Source organism: Suncus etruscus, chromosome 3 (genome assembly GCF_024139225.1).
Source record: "Suncus etruscus isolate mSunEtr1 chromosome 3, mSunEtr1.pri.cur, whole genome shotgun sequence".
NCBI classification, from domain to species: Eukaryota; Metazoa; Chordata; class Mammalia; order Eulipotyphla; family Soricidae; genus Suncus; species Suncus etruscus.
Genome location: NC_064850.1, coordinates 115996012 through 116013730, shown reverse-complemented (window position 1 = coordinate 116013730; position 17719 = coordinate 115996012). Strand labels below are relative to the sequence as shown.

At 48.6% G+C, this 17719-nt stretch overlaps 1 protein-coding gene across 2 annotated transcripts in view; it reads right to left on the bottom strand.

The window, feature by feature from the left end:
* Positions 1–14953, bottom strand: part of ZNF827 (zinc finger protein 827) — a 174523-nt gene extending 159570 nt beyond the window's left edge. For both annotated transcript variants that reach the window (XM_049769979.1, XM_049769980.1), the window contains exon 1: positions 14848–14953. In XM_049769979.1, coding sequence (XP_049625936.1) covers positions 14848–14890 — 43 coding nt within the window. In that variant the 5' untranslated portion in view covers positions 14891–14953. The remainder of the gene's footprint in view (positions 1–14847) is intronic.
* Between the last annotated feature and the right edge of the window lie 2766 nt (positions 14954–17719).

Sequence of the window (17719 nt, the reverse complement as noted above, 5' to 3'; positions counted from 1 at the left end):
CACATTCTAGACAGGATCGATAGCATGACCCCAGAAGCCTGTCACCAACACAGACCCCTTTCATGGGCACCTGTAAAGCTTTTATCCTTGGCTCTGCACAAGTCTTTCCTGCTGAAAAAGGTCATTTCTCCCTTCATCAATCTCTAACTCTTTTTTTATTATCACAGTGAAAGAAACCAATACATTTTATAGTTACCATTAGTGTTATATCCAAACTATTAACATTCATAACCTCTTAGATCCTAAAATATGAGTCCCTACCATATTTCTCCCACCTCTGATCCTTACATCACCAATATGGTACCTCAGGTTCTCTGGGTTTCTTCTCTTACCTCCAACCAACTTCTGATTTCTTTTCCCTCTTTGGGCAAATGACATATTTACTCTGCTTGGAAGGTTCTTTTCTCTCCAAGATCTAAATGTCACTTCCTTAAGGTGGCTTTGTCACTGCTCCTCAAGAATCTTTTTTATGTTTTGTTGGTTTGGGGCCATATCTGGTGGTGCTTAGGAATCACTCCTGGCAGGCTTGGGGGACCATATAGGATGTCGAGGATCAAACCTGGGTCAGCCATGTGCAAGGTATCTCCACACTGTGTAATCACTCCAGCCCTTCCCCAAGAATCTCTTGCCCAATAGCCTTCCTCAACACTTAGGCACCCAATTCACAATATGTTGTCACACATTTGCAAACAGGTTTGAACTTATCCTCTGTAGTTGTTGTGTCAACCATCAGGAGGACCCACACTTGAGGAGGAACTAACAAATGCCTGGACCTCTTTTTCTTAATGATGGTAAGACAACTCTCGAATCAAATCCTCACTGCCCTGTGGTACCCATGTGTAGCCTTACCCCATGTGTAACCCTTACTGCCCAGAGGTTTACAATTTGATAGACTGAATATTTTCCTCCATGCTAGAACCTAATTCTCATTTCTATTAAAAGCCAAGCAAAACAGTCTTTGATTTACAAAATTCAGAGAATCTTCTAGTGTTAAACTCAAGAATTTAACATTTCTGCTCCCCATCATACCCACCACAATTTAGTTCTTTAGAACCTCACCCCCTACCGGTGGGTGAGCCAGTTTATTCATAAAGACTTCTGTTTCATTTTTGGACAGTTCTGTTGATTCAACACTCTTATCTTAAGAAATCTGTGTTATTTTGCCTATGACTTCTCTATCAGTCCTCATCTCTATTTTCTGTTCAGCATTTTTGAAATCTATCAAAATAATTTCCAAGTCAACTTTCAATAATTTGTTTCTATCTTTCTTTCTATTCTATAGTTTGGAGATGACAGAACAGGAACCACAATGCATTTAGCTTCTTAAATCCCTAACTGACAACAGAGGAATGGAACTGCTTGAAGAAATGAATGGTCTGCCAAAGCCACGCCTGCTGTCTCAATCGCCCAGAATCACCATTTTGCTGATGGCCTCACTTCACCACCCCTCTATGATTCCCTTTGGAGACACCAATCTGACCACATCAGGTATGCCAGTATTCAGGCTAATATCACTAAGGCTTTTTGGAGCAAGTGCAGTCCCCTCCTCCTGCATCCTCATTTTTCCAGGAGGCCTGGCAGTTGAGAACACACCTCACAAAAGCCACAATTATCAGTAATAGTACTTTGAATTCCTATTTAACTTCATTTGTTTGATTTGTTTGATGCTTTTATTCCTATAGGAACACACTAATTTAACAGAATGGACAGTTAACAACAAGTTTACTAAACCTTATGCTACTGCATTAATGATTTCATTGGAGACACAATAATTTCCACATGTGTTTGCTACGTAGCTTTTCTTTTTTAAAGTTTTCGCCTTTTTCTTTTTTCATTATTTCTATTATTTTTTAAACAATTTTTCTCTAACTTATCTAGCAACAAACGTATTATAGTCAGCCTTGTAAACTATGTGATGCATTTTCTTTGAATAAATAAAAAAAATTGAAATGAGTGAGTGAATGAGGTAGACTACAGGTTTCAGGGCCAAGCTGAGAAATAATGATGAATACCTATTCAGAATAAGTTCACTCCCATTTTCCCTTGAAAGAACTTTACATATTGGAATATAGTTAACATGCATGGTTTTGATCCACCCTCACTCATCTTCAAATTAACACTCCCAAGGGCCTTAATAATGAATTCCTCGTAGGATGACTTTGAGAGTATACAACATTCTAGTCACCTCCCTTCTAGAAAGTTTATCCATTCCCCTCCAGTTTCCATTGTGGGCTCCCAGTGTGGGATACAGTATTGCAAATGTGGTCTAATCAATTTACAAGGCCTATCTTGCCACCCCTATTCAAAATTCAGAATTGAAAGGAACTCAGCCAGCCCCATGGAGACACATTCAATTTTCAAAATTTTAAATATTGTTCGCTAAGTAACAGGGAGAAGTGGAAGCAGGGAATGGAAGTTGGGAAGGGCTTTCCTTTTCCTTTAAACATTTCTACATAAGCTTTAATTATTTATACTAAGTATGCACTGCATTCAGTTATTAAAAGTCAATTGATTTTTTAAAAAATTAATTAATGTACCCAATTAATGTCTATGATTTCCAAGGCTACAATCTAATGGAATGCATGGAAGTCATCTTTTACATACTTGGGGCTTTTTTTTTCCCTCTTCTTTCATTTTCTCACTTAACAAGTACTTGAGTGGTCACCAGAGCACAGGACACAAACTCTGTTAGAGCAAAGGTTCCCAAACTTATAATGTCTAACTCCTTTTCAGATAAAAAAAAAAAAAAAAAAAGCTCTTAGTCAACCCCTGGAAATCTTTTTTTTTTTTTTTCCCCTGGGGGTGGGGGGGAGCACACCCAGTGGTGCTCAGAAATTATTTCTGGCAAGCTCAGGGGATTACACCCAGGTCAGCTGAGTGAAAGGCAAACACTCTGTCTGCTGTGCTATCACTCCAGCCCCAGGAAAACTACCTTTTTTTAAATACACAGAAAGTACCCCCAAGATCACTCCAACTCCCCTCTACCATGGCACCTCCAGAACACTGTAACATTCTGAAAAAATCCTATCCTAGATGGATCCTGATGTTTTTCTCTTGCTACAAATTTCAGAAAGCAGTTCATTACAATTGGATTTCCCACTTTTGTTAAGGCCAGATAAATACCCAGTAAGTTACCAATGCAAGCTTGCTGTAGGCTCACTTTCCCCTAGAAGGGAGAAATCACACAGCACATTTCAGGAATATTTCCTGAGCAGAGGGCGTTCCACTTTGTTTCCTCCCAAATACAGCTGTGTTGCATGCACGAGAGAGGACTGTTGGGTTAACAAGCAGAGCTGACAAGCAGGGATCGAAAACAACGCCTAATGTTAGGCCATCAAACTTTCTCTGGGCTGGCCTAGGAAGTCCCTCACACAGATCCAGAAAGAATCACCACGTGGGACTCTGTCCTATTACCTTCGTCTCAGTGTAACATCAGGATGAATCTGAGGACAGAAACACAGCAGCTCGAATGTTCATGTATCGCAGAACCAGGGACCCCCATCAGAGCTTGTGTCTGTCCTCCTGAAGCATAGAGGCTTGGAGAGTACGTATATTGGGCAAACACCTGGTCCGTGGGGTTTCTGGAGCATGGGGAAGATGCTCCAGACCCCAGAGATGCCTAAACCTTGGAAACCAGTGCCTGATTGTGCTACTTAGAACCTGTCCAGGTGTCACAGAAAATGGGTCTGTGTCTCCTTCTTTGGGGTAGATTTTTTTCTCACGCCTCTGGTTTCTACAGTGGATGGGCAGGAGCCCAAGTCTCAGGTCCCTGAGCTCATTGGGCAGGCCAGGAAAACTCACAGCGTATGCTCAGTCAACATCACATTCATTGTGGCTTAAATGATGTCAGCCTCGAGATGGGACTTTGGTTGAGCAGGGGTCCTCTCAGACTAGCTTAGCCATTCAAGTCAGCTTGAGTTTGTTTGTTCAGTTGGTTGGTTTTGGTTTTAAGCATGTTCAGGCCCAGGCTCTATTCTAAGCCCTAATTTCAGTATCTGGCTGCCAGGGGCAGGCTCTGTATTTCTAATAGCACCCAACTGGTTCTAGTTGACTACCTGGGTTGGGAGTTCCAGGGTTGATCAGAAATGACAGGTCATGGTTATGTCTGATGAACTGCCCAGTAGTTGGAGCCTTTCTGCTGAAAACCATGGACCAAGTGAACCCCCCACTGGTGGGCATCAAGGCAGCTGGCATGAACTAGTGTGCACCTCACAGCCACACAGGAGTCTCCTACATAGCCATTCTCCTGCAGAACCCCCAAGAAATTTCCCACATGGCCCCACCTGGCTGATAAGCCAACAAGTCAAGAACTGCAGCAACCTACTGAGGTCCACATGCAAAGCAAGGGACCAGCACAAAACTAGGCATCAACTGGCACTGGGATTCTAATCCACTTCCTCCTGCTACTGCTGCTGTAGACTGCAGTTTGCAGCAGCTCTACTGAGCCATCGACGAAAAGGTCCCCAACACTGGGGGTTGCAGAAGAAACCCTGCAGAATACAGGAGAAAGGCAGACAGGTGTGCCCAAAACTGGGCTCCTGAAGAGTTAATTGGGCAATTAACTCAGAGCCAGCAGCTGGGAGATGTATGTACCCATCAGTGCTGGGACTGAGTCTTTCAAAAATGTTCCAGATTTGGTTTAAAAATGGCACCGCCCGTTCCCAAATGTTGTCTCAAGTTTGGGTTTTGGTTTTGTTTTGGCTTCAAGTTTGGGGGCCACACCCAGTGATGCTCAGGTCTTAATTCCTAGCTCTGAGCTCAGGAGTTACTCCTTGAGAGTCTCAGGAGACCATATGATATGGGGTGCTAGCGACTGAACCTGAGCTGCTCTTGGACAAGGCTAATACCCTACCTGCTATGCTATCCCTCAGACCCTGTCTCAAGTTTTTAAACATGCTGTGTGGGGGGCAAATGACATCTAGAGGCCACTGCCACTCTGCTGGGACTCTGAGATGACCACACACACACAGGCACACACACACATACACATACATACACACACATTCACACATATGTGTGCGCGCACACACACTCAATCCTTCACTTAAAATTCATTTCATGTGTTCTCTTGGATCGCTTCTCTGCAATTAGAAACAGCAGACCCTGCCTTTCCTTCTAGCTGTGCAAAATATGAACCATTACCTACAGAGCACATGCAAAAACACCCACTATAAACTCCCTCCTGGGTCATTTTAATTCGTGGACCGACTGTGGCATAAATAAACATTTATGAAACACCTCGCCTCTTGTTCAAATTTCACCGTACATCTGTGGGCTTGTATTCATCAGCTGTACTTGATGTGTAAGGTCCCACTGTAATTCATATGATTATTACACAATTTAAATAGAATACAGGTCAAATCATATACACGGAGGAACCATTCCATAGCAAAGGCCTAATGCAATATTGTTAGTTTATGAAACAAATACTCACCACACTCTATAACAACAGCTTTAGAAAAGAATTTTACCAGAGCATACTATTAATCATCATTCTAATAAAAATCCATGGGTTATATATCTGAGCATGAAAAACACAGATATCACCAAAAAAGTTCTTAGGTCTGAAATGTCACTTGTTGAATCACTATCCAGACAAATGGAAACATATATATATATATATATATATATATATATATATGTGTGTGTACATATACATACATACATAATACATATATATGTATATATACATACATTTATATACAGATATATGAATATATACAAACATTTATATATAGGTGTATATATATATACATACATTATATATACACACACTTAATAAGGCTTTAGTTATGGACTTATTTATACAACAGCATCAACATTCTGAGCTCTTCCAACGTAGCAAGTACAAAGAAGTGGTTTGGAGAGTGTCTACTATGGCCATTTCTACACACACACTGAACAAATCCCACAGCAAACCTTGATACAGCAACTATTATCGCTATTGCATTAGAGGAAACAGGAAAGTTAAGTCATCTGCCAAGTTCACACAACTAGTCAGTGAGAGAGCTGGGGTCCATGTGGCCTGGCTCCAAAGAGTATACCCAGTACACTCTGCTGTGGACTTTTTACAAAGCCGTTGAGTTCTTTGGGTTTTTGCCACTTTGACTACAGCCGACAGAGCAGTTGAGAGGAGAGGAGGGGAGAGGAGGGGAGGGGAGAGGATGAGAGGGGAGGGGAGTTGAGGGGAGGGGAGGGGAGGGGAGGGGAGAGGAGAGGAGAGGAGAGGAGAGGAGAGGAGGGGAGGGGAGGGGAGGGGAGGGGAGGGGAGGGGAGGGGAGGGGAGAGAGAGGGAGAAAGAGAGGGGGAGAGGAGAGAGAGAGAGAGAGAGAGAAGAGAGAGAGAGAGAGAGAAGAGAGAGAGAGAGAGAGAGAGAGAGAGAGAGAGAGAGAGAGAGAGAGAGAGAGAGAGAGAGAGAGAGAGAGAGAGAGAGAGAGAGAGAACAAGAACAATTTAGAGCATTCTAGAAAAAAAATCTCTTGCCCTGGAGCCCAGTTGCAAAGCTCTAAAGACTAGGTCCCTTGGGAGGTGGGAGGGTCACTGAGTCACAATCCTCCCTGCCATTCACCCAGATGCCTCATCCAGCTCTCTCACCTTTTCTTATCTCCTTCACCCCACATTTGGGGGGGGGGAGGGGATGTTGAGGTCTAAACCCTTCGTCACTGACCCGCATGGAAATGAAGCATTTTAGAAGGAAGATGAATGGTCAGTGTCAGGGATTCCCTTTTTGGCAGCTCCTAGAAGGTCCAGAATTTCTTCCTGGCTGGACAAGACATTGTGGGACCTTCCTGGAGAGTCTATGACACCAGATCCGGTTCACACAGGAGACAGATTTCAGGGGTAGGGCTGGCTTCTACAAGAGGAATGGGGGTGTTGGCTCCCTCTATCTAGCACGGGAGATGGAAGAAAACCCCATGATGCCTGTAAAAAGCAGAGTTGTTCATGGCCATGTGCTCAGCTGACACTGTGGGCTGCTATCACTGTGCCTACTTTTATAAAATCAGCATGGCGTGTGTGTGTGTGTGTGTGTGTGTGTGTGTGTGTGTGTGTGTGTGTGTGTGTGTATACAAACAAAGTTCACAGTAAGAGGCACCCATGCAGCTGAAAACCAGCACCCAGCAAAAGACTGATTTTAATTTCAGAACCTACATGGGAAACTCTTGGCAATTCTAGCCCCAGGTGGGCCCTGGGGGAGTAAGAAGAGGTGTCTGGGAGGCCCCTGATCACAGGACTCTCAGGTCGCATGAAGATAGTGTTTGCAGCAGGACAGAGAAACATAGACCGGACTCCTATGTCCAAAAGGGGAAAGAAAGTGCAAAAAATGCAGGCCATCCAGTATTCTGGGCTACCTCTGATGTCCAAGTCTGGCTCTCCAGAGCAATTAAGAACCAGCACCCATGGCTTTGGTGTAAGCTGCACCCAAGGGAGCAGGAAAGAGAGAAGCACCTACCAGTCAGCAGAGGACCCAGCCCTGCCTTCATTCCATGTCTCTGTACCTGCAAAGCCCACATGGGCACAAAATCGAGGACAGCAGACCCCACCTCTTTCCCACACCAGGCCTGCTCTGCCTTTCCAGGGACTCAAAATCTCATCCTCAGGGGCAAAGCCCGGGGTCAGGTAAACCCTTAAGCTAGAAGGCCTGGCCAGCCTCAGCCCCCTCCCTGCAACGCCAAAGTCCTACTTTGTAGGTCACACACTCTCATTATCTTGTTCCACGATCAGCTGATTAAATTATAGAAAATTACTAATACAGCACTCAGACTCAGACGGCGAGTCGGCCGCAGCCTGCTCTGCTGTTTGTTTTCCTGACCTGCTAGTTGCAAACTCCACAGCTCTTCTTTAAAAAAATAATAAAATTAATAATAATAATAATAATAATGATAATAAAAATAAAAGTAAGGCTGGAGGAGAAGCAAGGCAACTTCTATGCTGGATGCTGAGGGGTGTAGTGCCTGCTCTGCTCCCGCAGAAAAAGGCCACCCCCAGATATGGCACTGGCATGCAATCCATCACTTACCATCATTCATGCACACACAGCCCTGATGGGGGCACTGGCAATGTCCCATCACTGCCACCTGCCCTGGCAAGCCCAGAGTCTAGAGAGAACCTGGGGCTCATGAGACCAGATGGGTTTACCTCATCTGCAAAAGGAAACTCACTTCATGTGCAAGCAGCCCAAAGGACTGGCCTCACTAAACCAACTTGTTTAGCAGCCAGGACTTGTGCTGTCCATTTCAAAGCCTTTTATGTATTTATGAAAAATAAAGCATGCATCTGACTGGTTCATCTTGGCATTTATAGGGCTCCTGGTATTTTCTCTCCCCCTACCCCCAGCCCACACCTGAGTTCCTAGTATTTTGAAGCAGCTTTTGACCCTAGGAGAATCCAGCTTGGTAACTGACCCCCAGAACACTCTCTTTCTGGGGTCCATTCGCCCTAACAACCCTTCCAACACAACTCACACACACACACACACATACCAGCTCCATCCTAGAAACTAAAACCTCCATGCAGGTGGTTCCAACCCTGGCCCAAAGCTGTCCTTCTTCTCCAGCAAGATTGAGAGACCCTTTGTATAGGCCCCTGGTCCCAACTCACAACATCCACATAGTGAGATGGCAAAATGGCAAAAACCTCAGGAATCAAGATTTATTCCTGGAAACTCTAGGAAAGTGTAAGAAGGGCTGGGCCTTCTCCCAGGTTGTGAGAGGAAAATTCAGGGTTACCAGAAAATGAACATGCAAACTTCTAGAAGAATCCAGCATTAATATCCAGTCTAACCCCTTCACTCGCCCCATGATGACACCTCTTTGTCATAGTTCCAGCTGATGAACAGAGCATAGGTCTGATAATTCATCCCATCCTAGCAGGCATAGGCTGCCTCACGTCCCAGAGATCTGAGATCCATCTCCAGTCCTTTGTCACTCAACAGACAGAAGGCCTGTCAATAGGGACAGTGAACTAAGCAGTAAGTAGTACAGCAGGTAGGGAGCTTGCCAGGTACATGGCCATTCTGGGTTCAATCTCCAGCACCAACATATGGTCCCCTGCACCAACAGAAACTAGGAGGAAACCGTGAGCATTGCCTGGTGTAGCCAAATAAAGAGATGCACTTGGTTTGCTTTAGGATCAGAGCAATAATGATAGTACAGCTGGTAAGACACTTGCTTTGCACTCATCTGACCTAGGTTCAATCAGTCCCACATGTTTCCCTGACCCAGGAGGAGTGATCCCTGAGCACAGAGCTAAGATCATTCCTGAAAGCCCTGAGCACTATTAGGTGTGTTCTAAAACACCAAATTAAAAATTAAAAAAAAAAAAAAAAAAACCTGGACAAGGTACAGAACCTGTTGCTTAGCAGGTACCTGGTATCCCAGCCTACAGGAGGAGGTGGCAAGGGCCAATTTTCAAAGTTGGGGAGTTAAGCACACAATAACCTGTTCTGGATTTGAGCCTTGAATGGCAATTGAGTCAACAAGGAAAATGCTAGAATAACAGAAATTCTTTTTTCTGACCGGCTCCTTGGCTCCTAGGTAGTCCCCCTAGGGAAGAAAGCCCCAGGCAGATCTCCAGTGATAAAAAAGAAAAAGCTCTAAACTCACTCACACATTTCTGGCCAAGCTAAGCTAAGGAGAAATCCTACAAATGCTGATGGCCCAGTGGGAGGGTTTATCAGCAGAAGCTCTTTCTTAGAGGTTCCACCTTACTCTGAGATCCCTGAGATCAGGTTCAGAAAGTCCTGGGCCTTGGGCCTAGCCAAACCCACCCTGTTCCTCTCCCTTCAACTCAGAGGCTGACAAACCATTTGAAGCCACACAGTTCAGGCCACAGAGACACAGGTCAGACTTCTAGGACATGTTGGGAACACAGGATCGGACCTTGTTATTGGAAAGAACTTTTGTAAAAGTGCCATCAGTAGCAACAGAGCCCAATTTCTATCTCAACAGGATGCCTGATGGCAACTGCTCGAGGCCAATAAACATGGGCTTTATTTAAAAATAAACAATATTGAAAGTCACTTCCTAGGGAACAGAGCAGTGTCGAGGGTAAGGCACTTGCCTTCCACAGCAACCTACCTGGGTTCTATCCCTAGCACTCTGCAGGGTTGGTCCCTGAAGCACTAGGAGTAATTCCTTGAGCACAGAACCAGAAACCCAGAGCACCACTGAGTGAGACCCCCCAACCAAACCCCAAAAAAAAGTCACTCTTAAAAAATAAAAAAAAGGTTTAATCTCCTTTGCAGGATGGAGGAAAAAATTAAAACACAACAAATTTAATTTAATACAAAATGATTTTTATTGGGGGTGGCTACATTTCTTTTACAGCACAGGCTACTCGCAGTTTCTGTAAGAGACCCAGAACTCACAAACTCATAACCCACAACTCTCTCCTCTCTTCCTTCTTTCTCTCTCTTTCAGAAATGACTGTTGGAATTTTAAATCAGAAACTTAACACTTCCTAACACTTCAGTTCCTACTTGCAGTCTATAGGAGAGACCCAGAACTCACAACTCTCTCTTTCTCTTCTCTTCCTCCCCACCTCTCTCCTCCTTCTCTTCCTCCTCCCTCTCTCTCCAGAAACCTAACACTTCAGTTCTTAGCATCAAGTTCAAGGCTCACCCATCCCCAAAGTTAATTCGGTTCAGGATAGTCCCAAGGGTGTCCAGCCAACAGAAGAAGCGAGGAAACCTTACCAGGCTGCTGCCCAGACTAGGGACCTGTTGGGACACAGTGCCAGGGGCCAAGGCTCACGCCAGTCTCCTATCAGATAAAGCCAAGAGTTCCACTGGGCTTACAGGGTTGGATAAAAAGTGCAGCGTGTGTGTGTGTGTGTGTGTGTGTGTGTGTGTGTGTGTGTGTGTGTGTGAGAGAGAGAGAGAGAGAGAGAGAGAGAGAGAGAGAGAGAGAGAGAGAGAGAGAGAGAGAGAGAATAAAGAGAGACAGAGACAGAGAAACAGAGAGGCAGACAGATAGTAGGGCGACTCTGTTCTGACTCGCTCACAGCATGGAGCCACTGTTGTGTTTCATAACAGAAAAACAGACTCCACACATACAAAGAGTTCCACTTAGTAGCAATGATCCTGGGGACTCAGGGTGGGCACCCAGGGGGGAAATGGGAAGTTTGCCAAACATTCTATACATTGTTCTCTTCCAAGTTTCTTCAACTCAAATTCTCATCTGAACTTCTTATGCCTTTACAGGTTCTATCAACAGTGGTTCTCAGGAAACCACTCTTAGACTTTCTTAGAAAAGGCTCTTGGGATGTAAAAGTTGTTTTCCCCCTTCAACGTCTTTGCCCCACCCCACCCCACCCCACCAATCACATACACACACATCACTCATTTTTCCTAGGGTCCGACTTTAAAATTGCTCCCACATAACTTTACATAACCCTCCCTGCGCACAAATACAGAATTCAGCATGAAAACTGAGGCTTTACCACCAAAAGGGCATTCTACATTAAATACCAATGGACACTGAATGTACCAAAGTCAGTATTATTACATCCCTACACCCTTGCAAAGTCTTTTTTAAGACTCCACGGGCACTTGGCAAGTCTTGGGCGCTGACTTGAGCCTGAATCATAAAACGCTTTACTTTAATTTTGGGGAGGGGGGGGCGTCCAGAAATTATTCTTAAACCAAATGGAAATTGTTTACTGCCCAAATTAAACCGTTTTGTAAACCATACATGGGACTCCGGGCAACACCCCCACCCTCAACACGTTCTATGCAAAGGTAAGTGCAAGCATTTCACAAATTCGACTTCCCTTTGAAAACTGGAGAGACGTTTTTATGGTGTTTCCAAAAGGTAATCGCTTCTTCTTTCTTACTTAGCCGAAGTGGCGTTCTCCGTCTGCAAAACGGAGCTGATTTTTTTTTTTTTTTTTTTTTTTTGGTGAGTGAGTAGATAACAGTATTCAATTAAGAAAACAGTCTGGGAGAGGCTTCTCTCAAAATATAACTTCGCCCCCCAAAGCACGGGCGTGCAGGAAAGGCCCACCGCGCACCCGAGCTAAAATGGAGCCGGAATTTCCTTTCTGGCCGCGAGGGGAGACGCCGGAGGTCAGGGTCAAGGTCACCGGCAGGGCCGGCTGCAGGGCCCCACCGCGCTCCCCGCCAGCCAGCCGGTGGGAGGGGGGGGAGGAAGGCGGATCCTTCTAGGTCGGGATCCAGCCGATTCTCCTCCCCTACCACCCCGCCAACAATTTATTTAAAAAAAAAAAAAGAGAGAAAGAAAGAAGAAAGGGAAAGATCCAAAACAGCCTCCCCAGGCTCTGCAAGCTCCTTGCAAAGTTGCCATCTAAGGGCAAGTTGTCCGCGAGCACTGCGGCCCTGGGGAGTGAGTGCCAGCGGGTCAGCTCTCCCGACCCCCCCCCACCGCCTCCCGCCTCCTTGGGGCCCCGCAGGCCCCCCGCAACGAGGCCGGGCCACGTGCTCGCTCCCACTTGAACCCACGGGCGGGCGCGGGCGGGCGAGCGAGCATCGCTGCGCCCTAACGCCCCTCGTCGCTCGCCTCCTCCCCGCACACCTCGCTGGCTGGCCCGGCATTTCATGGGCATATAGATCTCTCTAAGACATCCGTGATATCAAAACCTCTAGCGGACAGGCGAAGAAGGACGGCACGGGGGGGGGGGGGGACATTTATTTATTTATTTTTCTTTTTGAAGGGGAGAAAGAAGAAAATAGATATATATATGTAGAAGCCCCGCTCTGCGTCGCCTCTGCGAGAAGGGGTGGGAAAGAGGAATGTTTGTGCCTTTGGGCAAGCTCGGCGGGCACTTGGGCTGCGGCCCCGGAGGGAGACCCCCGCCCCCTGCGCGGCCCCCGGAGCCCCGCCGCCAGGAGGGAGGGAAGCGGGGAGGCGGCAGGGGCGAGGCGGGCGGGAGGGCGGGGGCGAAGATCGATCGCGCTGCCCGTCTGCAGCGGAAACGCAGCCGCGCGCCCCGAGAGCCGCCGTCACCTTAACCCTTCCCCCGCCCGCCGTGAACTTCAGGTGACCGACCACGTCGGCCTGACACCGGGCGGCCGCGCGCTCCGGCTCCGGCTCCGGCTCCGCGGCCGCCCCCAGCCCGGGTTTTGCAGCAGCGGGCGGACGGGGAGCAGCCGCGCCAAAGCGCCGGCCGGGGGGGAGCCTCCGGCGGGCCCTGGGACCCACGGTCGCCCCGACCCCTCCCAACCTCCCTCCCAGCCTCGCTCCCTCCTTCCCTCCGGCGCCTCGGGCGTCCCCTCCTCCCGCCACCCGCCACCCCGCCCCGCGGCGCGGCGCGGCGCGGCCCGGCCCCTTCCCCCCGCTGCAGCCCCGGAGCCCCGCGGCCCCGGGGGATATTTTTAGTCGCTTCTTTTCTCCTTCACTCGGAGCTCTCGCCGCGTCTCGGAAACGCTCGCGGAGGGGCCGGCCCGGGGCTGGGGGGCCCGGCGGGGAGCGAGAGGGCTCGGAAAAGTTCAGGAGTCTTTGCAAAGAAAAGGCCCCGGCGGGCGGAGAGGGGCGCGGGGACCCGGCGGGCCTGCTTGGGGTCTCCCCCGCAGTTGGGCGAGCGTGGCTGGCCGCGGGGTCCTGGACTTGGGTGCTGGACTCTGCACGGGCTCGGCGGGAGCGTGCTTAGGAGCTTTTTATTGAAGGGGGAGGTATAGGGGTTCCCGGGGCCAGCGTTCCTGTCCGCTCAGCGCCTGACCCCGCAGTGGCTGGGCGGCCTCCTAGGAGCCCCGCGCCGCCCTCCCTCGCCGAGACTCTGCAGGGACCTCGCGCGCCGCGAGCCGCCCAGCCTCCTGTCTCGGTCTCGGCCTCGGCCTCGGCCTCGGAGCAGCTCCCGCACCCCACATCCGCCGCTGCCCGGCCTCGCCCCCCGCCACCCCTCGGCGCCCCGCGCACACGCGCGCATGCACACAGCCCGGCGGCGCGGGTGCCCCTGGAGGGTTTGTGCGCGGTGCCCCCCACGCCCTCCCCCGACTCCCTCCTCCTCCTCCTCCTCCTCCTCCTCCTTCTCCTTCCCCACCGCCGCCGCCGGCTCCGGGCCCGACCCACCCCGGCGCAACCTTTAGCCGGAGACGGACCTTTCTCCCCCCCCCCCCCCAGATCCCGTCCCCGGAGGGCGGGCAGCCGGCCGCGCGCCCCGACAACCCCCCGCCCCCAACACACACACACACACACACACATACACACACACCAGCGCCATGTCACTGCCCCCCAGCTCTCCGAGAGCGCGCCCGACCCCCGGGCACTGAGATCCACAGGGCGGGGGTGGGGGTGGGAGGGTGGAGAGGTTTAGGGGGGGCAGCAAAAGAAATTTTTTTTCAAGATTCCAACCTCTCTCCATCTCCCCGAGCACCAGCACCCCGGTTTCAAAAAAAATAAATAATATATATGTATGCAATAAAATAAAAAATAGAACCCTGGCATCCACGCGCGCATACACACACACACACACACACACACACACACACACACACTCGTCCCCCTCCTCCTCCTCCCGCCGGCCCCCTTCCTTCCCCCTGCAATCCGGAGTGGCGAGGGGGAAGGGAGTGGAGTAGGGGGGGAAGCCCGATCTCGGGGGTGGGGGAGCCCGAGAAGCAGGATCTCGGGGCGTACGGGGGGGCGCGCGGAAGAAAAGCCAAAGAGAGAGAAGAGAGAGAGAATGGAAAGGGCACGGGCCATCATCACCAACATGGCTGCCTCGCAGCCCCGGCCGCCCAGTAACCCGGGCTCGTCTTTGTCAGCCTCACCCCTGTAACCCTAAACTCCAGCTCAGCACCGCGGCGCGGGCGGCCGGCCGGGGGGCCCCCGCGGGGAGACGCGGGGCGCGGACGGACCCGGCACGCGAGGCGGTGGTGGGGAAGGGATGACTTACGTGAAGGAAGGCGCTTGGGTTGCTCCTGCTTCCTCCTGGGCATTTTCCCCCTTTTCTCACATTCTCCTCCTGGGTTGAGTGTGAGATCAAATAAACCCCCGTGGGGGCAGAGAGGCAGACACTGGCAGGAGAGGGGAGGGCGTTGGGGGGGCGGGCGGGCGGGCAGGCCGGGGGGGAAACCCCTTCTCTCCGGTGTGTGCAAGGCAATGGGTCGGAGCTGGTTTCCTGGAGCCAGAAGAGAGGTTTCTTTTTTTTTTTCTTCTTGCCTTTTTTTTTCCTCCCCTCTCCTCTTTTTCTTTCTTTCTTTCTTTCTTTTTAATTTTCCTTGCCCTTTCTTTTTTTTTTTTTTTTTTTTTTTTTTGCACCTGGCTTGTCCCCCGAGCGTGATAGTCTTCAATGGAAACGGAGCTAATAATTAGGTGTGCGTGTGCGTGTCCCGGGCTGGCGGTCTGATGGGAGAGAGGAATAAATGGGAGCCGGTGCGGTGTCTGTGGCCGCGCGCGCCGTCTCCGAGCCCCTAACACTAAAGTCGGGATCAAAGGGCAGCGGCGGCGGCTGCACAGCTCGCAGCTCGCTCGCTCTCTCTCTCGCTCGCTCACTCGCTCTCTCTCCTCTCGCGCTCTCGCTGTCACACACACACACATACACACACACAGGCACAGAGCGAGGGCTGCACACACACACACACGCACACGCACACACGCACGCGCACACACACGCACACGCACAGAGCAAAGAGGAAGGTGCCCTTAAGGCTTCCAGGGCGGGCTCAGCTCGGGATTTGCAGCCGCCGCTGTCTGCGAAGAATGGGGGGGCGCGCGTGCCGGGCTGGGCCAGGGTCCCGCAAACGCAGCCCCGCCGTTCGCCACCTCCAAGGGGGGAGAGTTGGGGGAGGAAAAGTTTTGCCCACTCCTCCAACAAGGAGGAATTTAGTATTCCTGGTTTTTTTTTTTTAATTTAAAGAATATTTTTTTTTAGGAAATAAGATTTCTCTCCTTGCTTTCCTTTTGTTTATTCAATACTGCCCTTTTTCTTCTTGCTGCAGAAAAATCCTTTAGGCTTCTTCTGCCTCCCCCGAAGAATTTGCTCTCTCTCTCTCCCCCCCCAATCGCCTTACCTCTACGCGCCCTCCCACGCCCCCCCCCCCCAAATATCCCCATAAACGTGATTTTTGAAAAATGAAAATTGGATCATGATCACTTAGGGGTGAAATCCCCCCCTCTCTCCAAAAAATGAGGCTGAGGGACAGTGGGTTCAATTTGGAGGTGTGCCCTGTGGCATTGAAAAGGCAGAGTTGGGGTGGGGGTGGGGGTGGGAGGAAGCTACCTAAATGAAAATTGCAGCTCCTTGTCAAAGGGGGAGGGGGTTACACTCGGTCACCCCTGACGGCTGATTTAACTGTTACAGGATACTCCTACGGTGCACGCAGCAATCTTGACTTTGGAAATTTTTCTTTCTTCCCTACTCGGATGCAGGTAGAGCTGCTTACTCTGAAGCAAAAAATCAGTTTGCATTAGGAGCCCAATATAGCCGTTTTCATTAACGGATACATACTTTCATTGCTTTACAAATCACACATCTTGCTTCAAAGAGAGACATAAAGGGAAAAAAATAGAAAAGGACGGACTCAGTGGCACAAAAGGGATGTAGAGAAAGAGGACTGTTCTCTTTGTAACTAGCAGTCATTTGGATAAAAGTTCACTCAGGGGTTGTTAATGATTTAAACTCCAAAACCTGCTACTATAATTGAAGCAAAAAAAAAAAAAAAGTCTGAAGAAGAGTTGTTTCATAAAACTCTCTTTGTAACAGGAAACTTTGAACTTAGCAGAATATATTAGATGTCATGAGTCAGATATAACTGAAAAATTTTAAAAAGGTGTATTATTTAACTACATCTTTCCTTTTTATAGCCTTTAAAAACTGACTCATCATCTTATTATGTTAAATATTTTCTCACCGATTTTAAAATGGGCTTTTTTTTTTTTCATCAAAGAAGGAGGAGCCCGGGGGAGCAAACATGAGGGCACTCTAGAAACATGGGTAGTGGAGATTCCTGGAGGTTCTGGCTTCATTCTTGTTTCTTGGAGGTGTCTGAGACTCCCGTGGGGGTGAATTCCCTCTGTCCCACTTGAAAATAATAATGGATAATGTGCTTTGGTGAAGGGATGTGCGTTGGACATTGTATGAAACTCAATCATAAACAACTTTGTAACTGGGGGGAGACTCAACTGTATTATTAACATCTTTGTAACCACTGTGTTTAAATAAACTAATTTAAAATAACTGTAAGCTTTTATGTTGCGCACTTTTATTAGAAACGCTGAAAGAGGATTGTGTGTCTGCCAAAGACATTTCACTATTGAGGGAATCTCAGGATAAAATGCCCTTTCTATCCATCCCCCACTCCCCACCAAAGCTCCCTTCTGACTTACAGGCAAGAGAGAGTTTGAAGCACGAGCTTGAATTTGCTCTAAAACCAACACAGAGAGAGCAGTCAAGTTGAAGATGGAGCTACATCTTCACACCCTTTTCCCCTTGAATCAGGGTTTAATTAAATTCCATTTATGTGACCCCATAACGATTGAAAATGGAAAGATTCTGGGGGGCTGGAGTATGTATCAGGGGCCAGAGAACTTGCTTTGCATGCCTGGCTCTCTGGATTTCATTCTTGGCAGTACCCAAAAAAAAATTAATAAAATGAGATCATTAAAATAAAATGGAACTATCTCTTGGCTCAGATCAAACTCGCCTTGCCTTGCCTTTGACTATATACAGTATTGGGTTTAAAATTAAGAAACAGGATTCATCAGAAAACATCCACTGCCAGTGCCTTCATGGCCTCTGATGTGTCGAATCTTTAAGCCAGAACTGG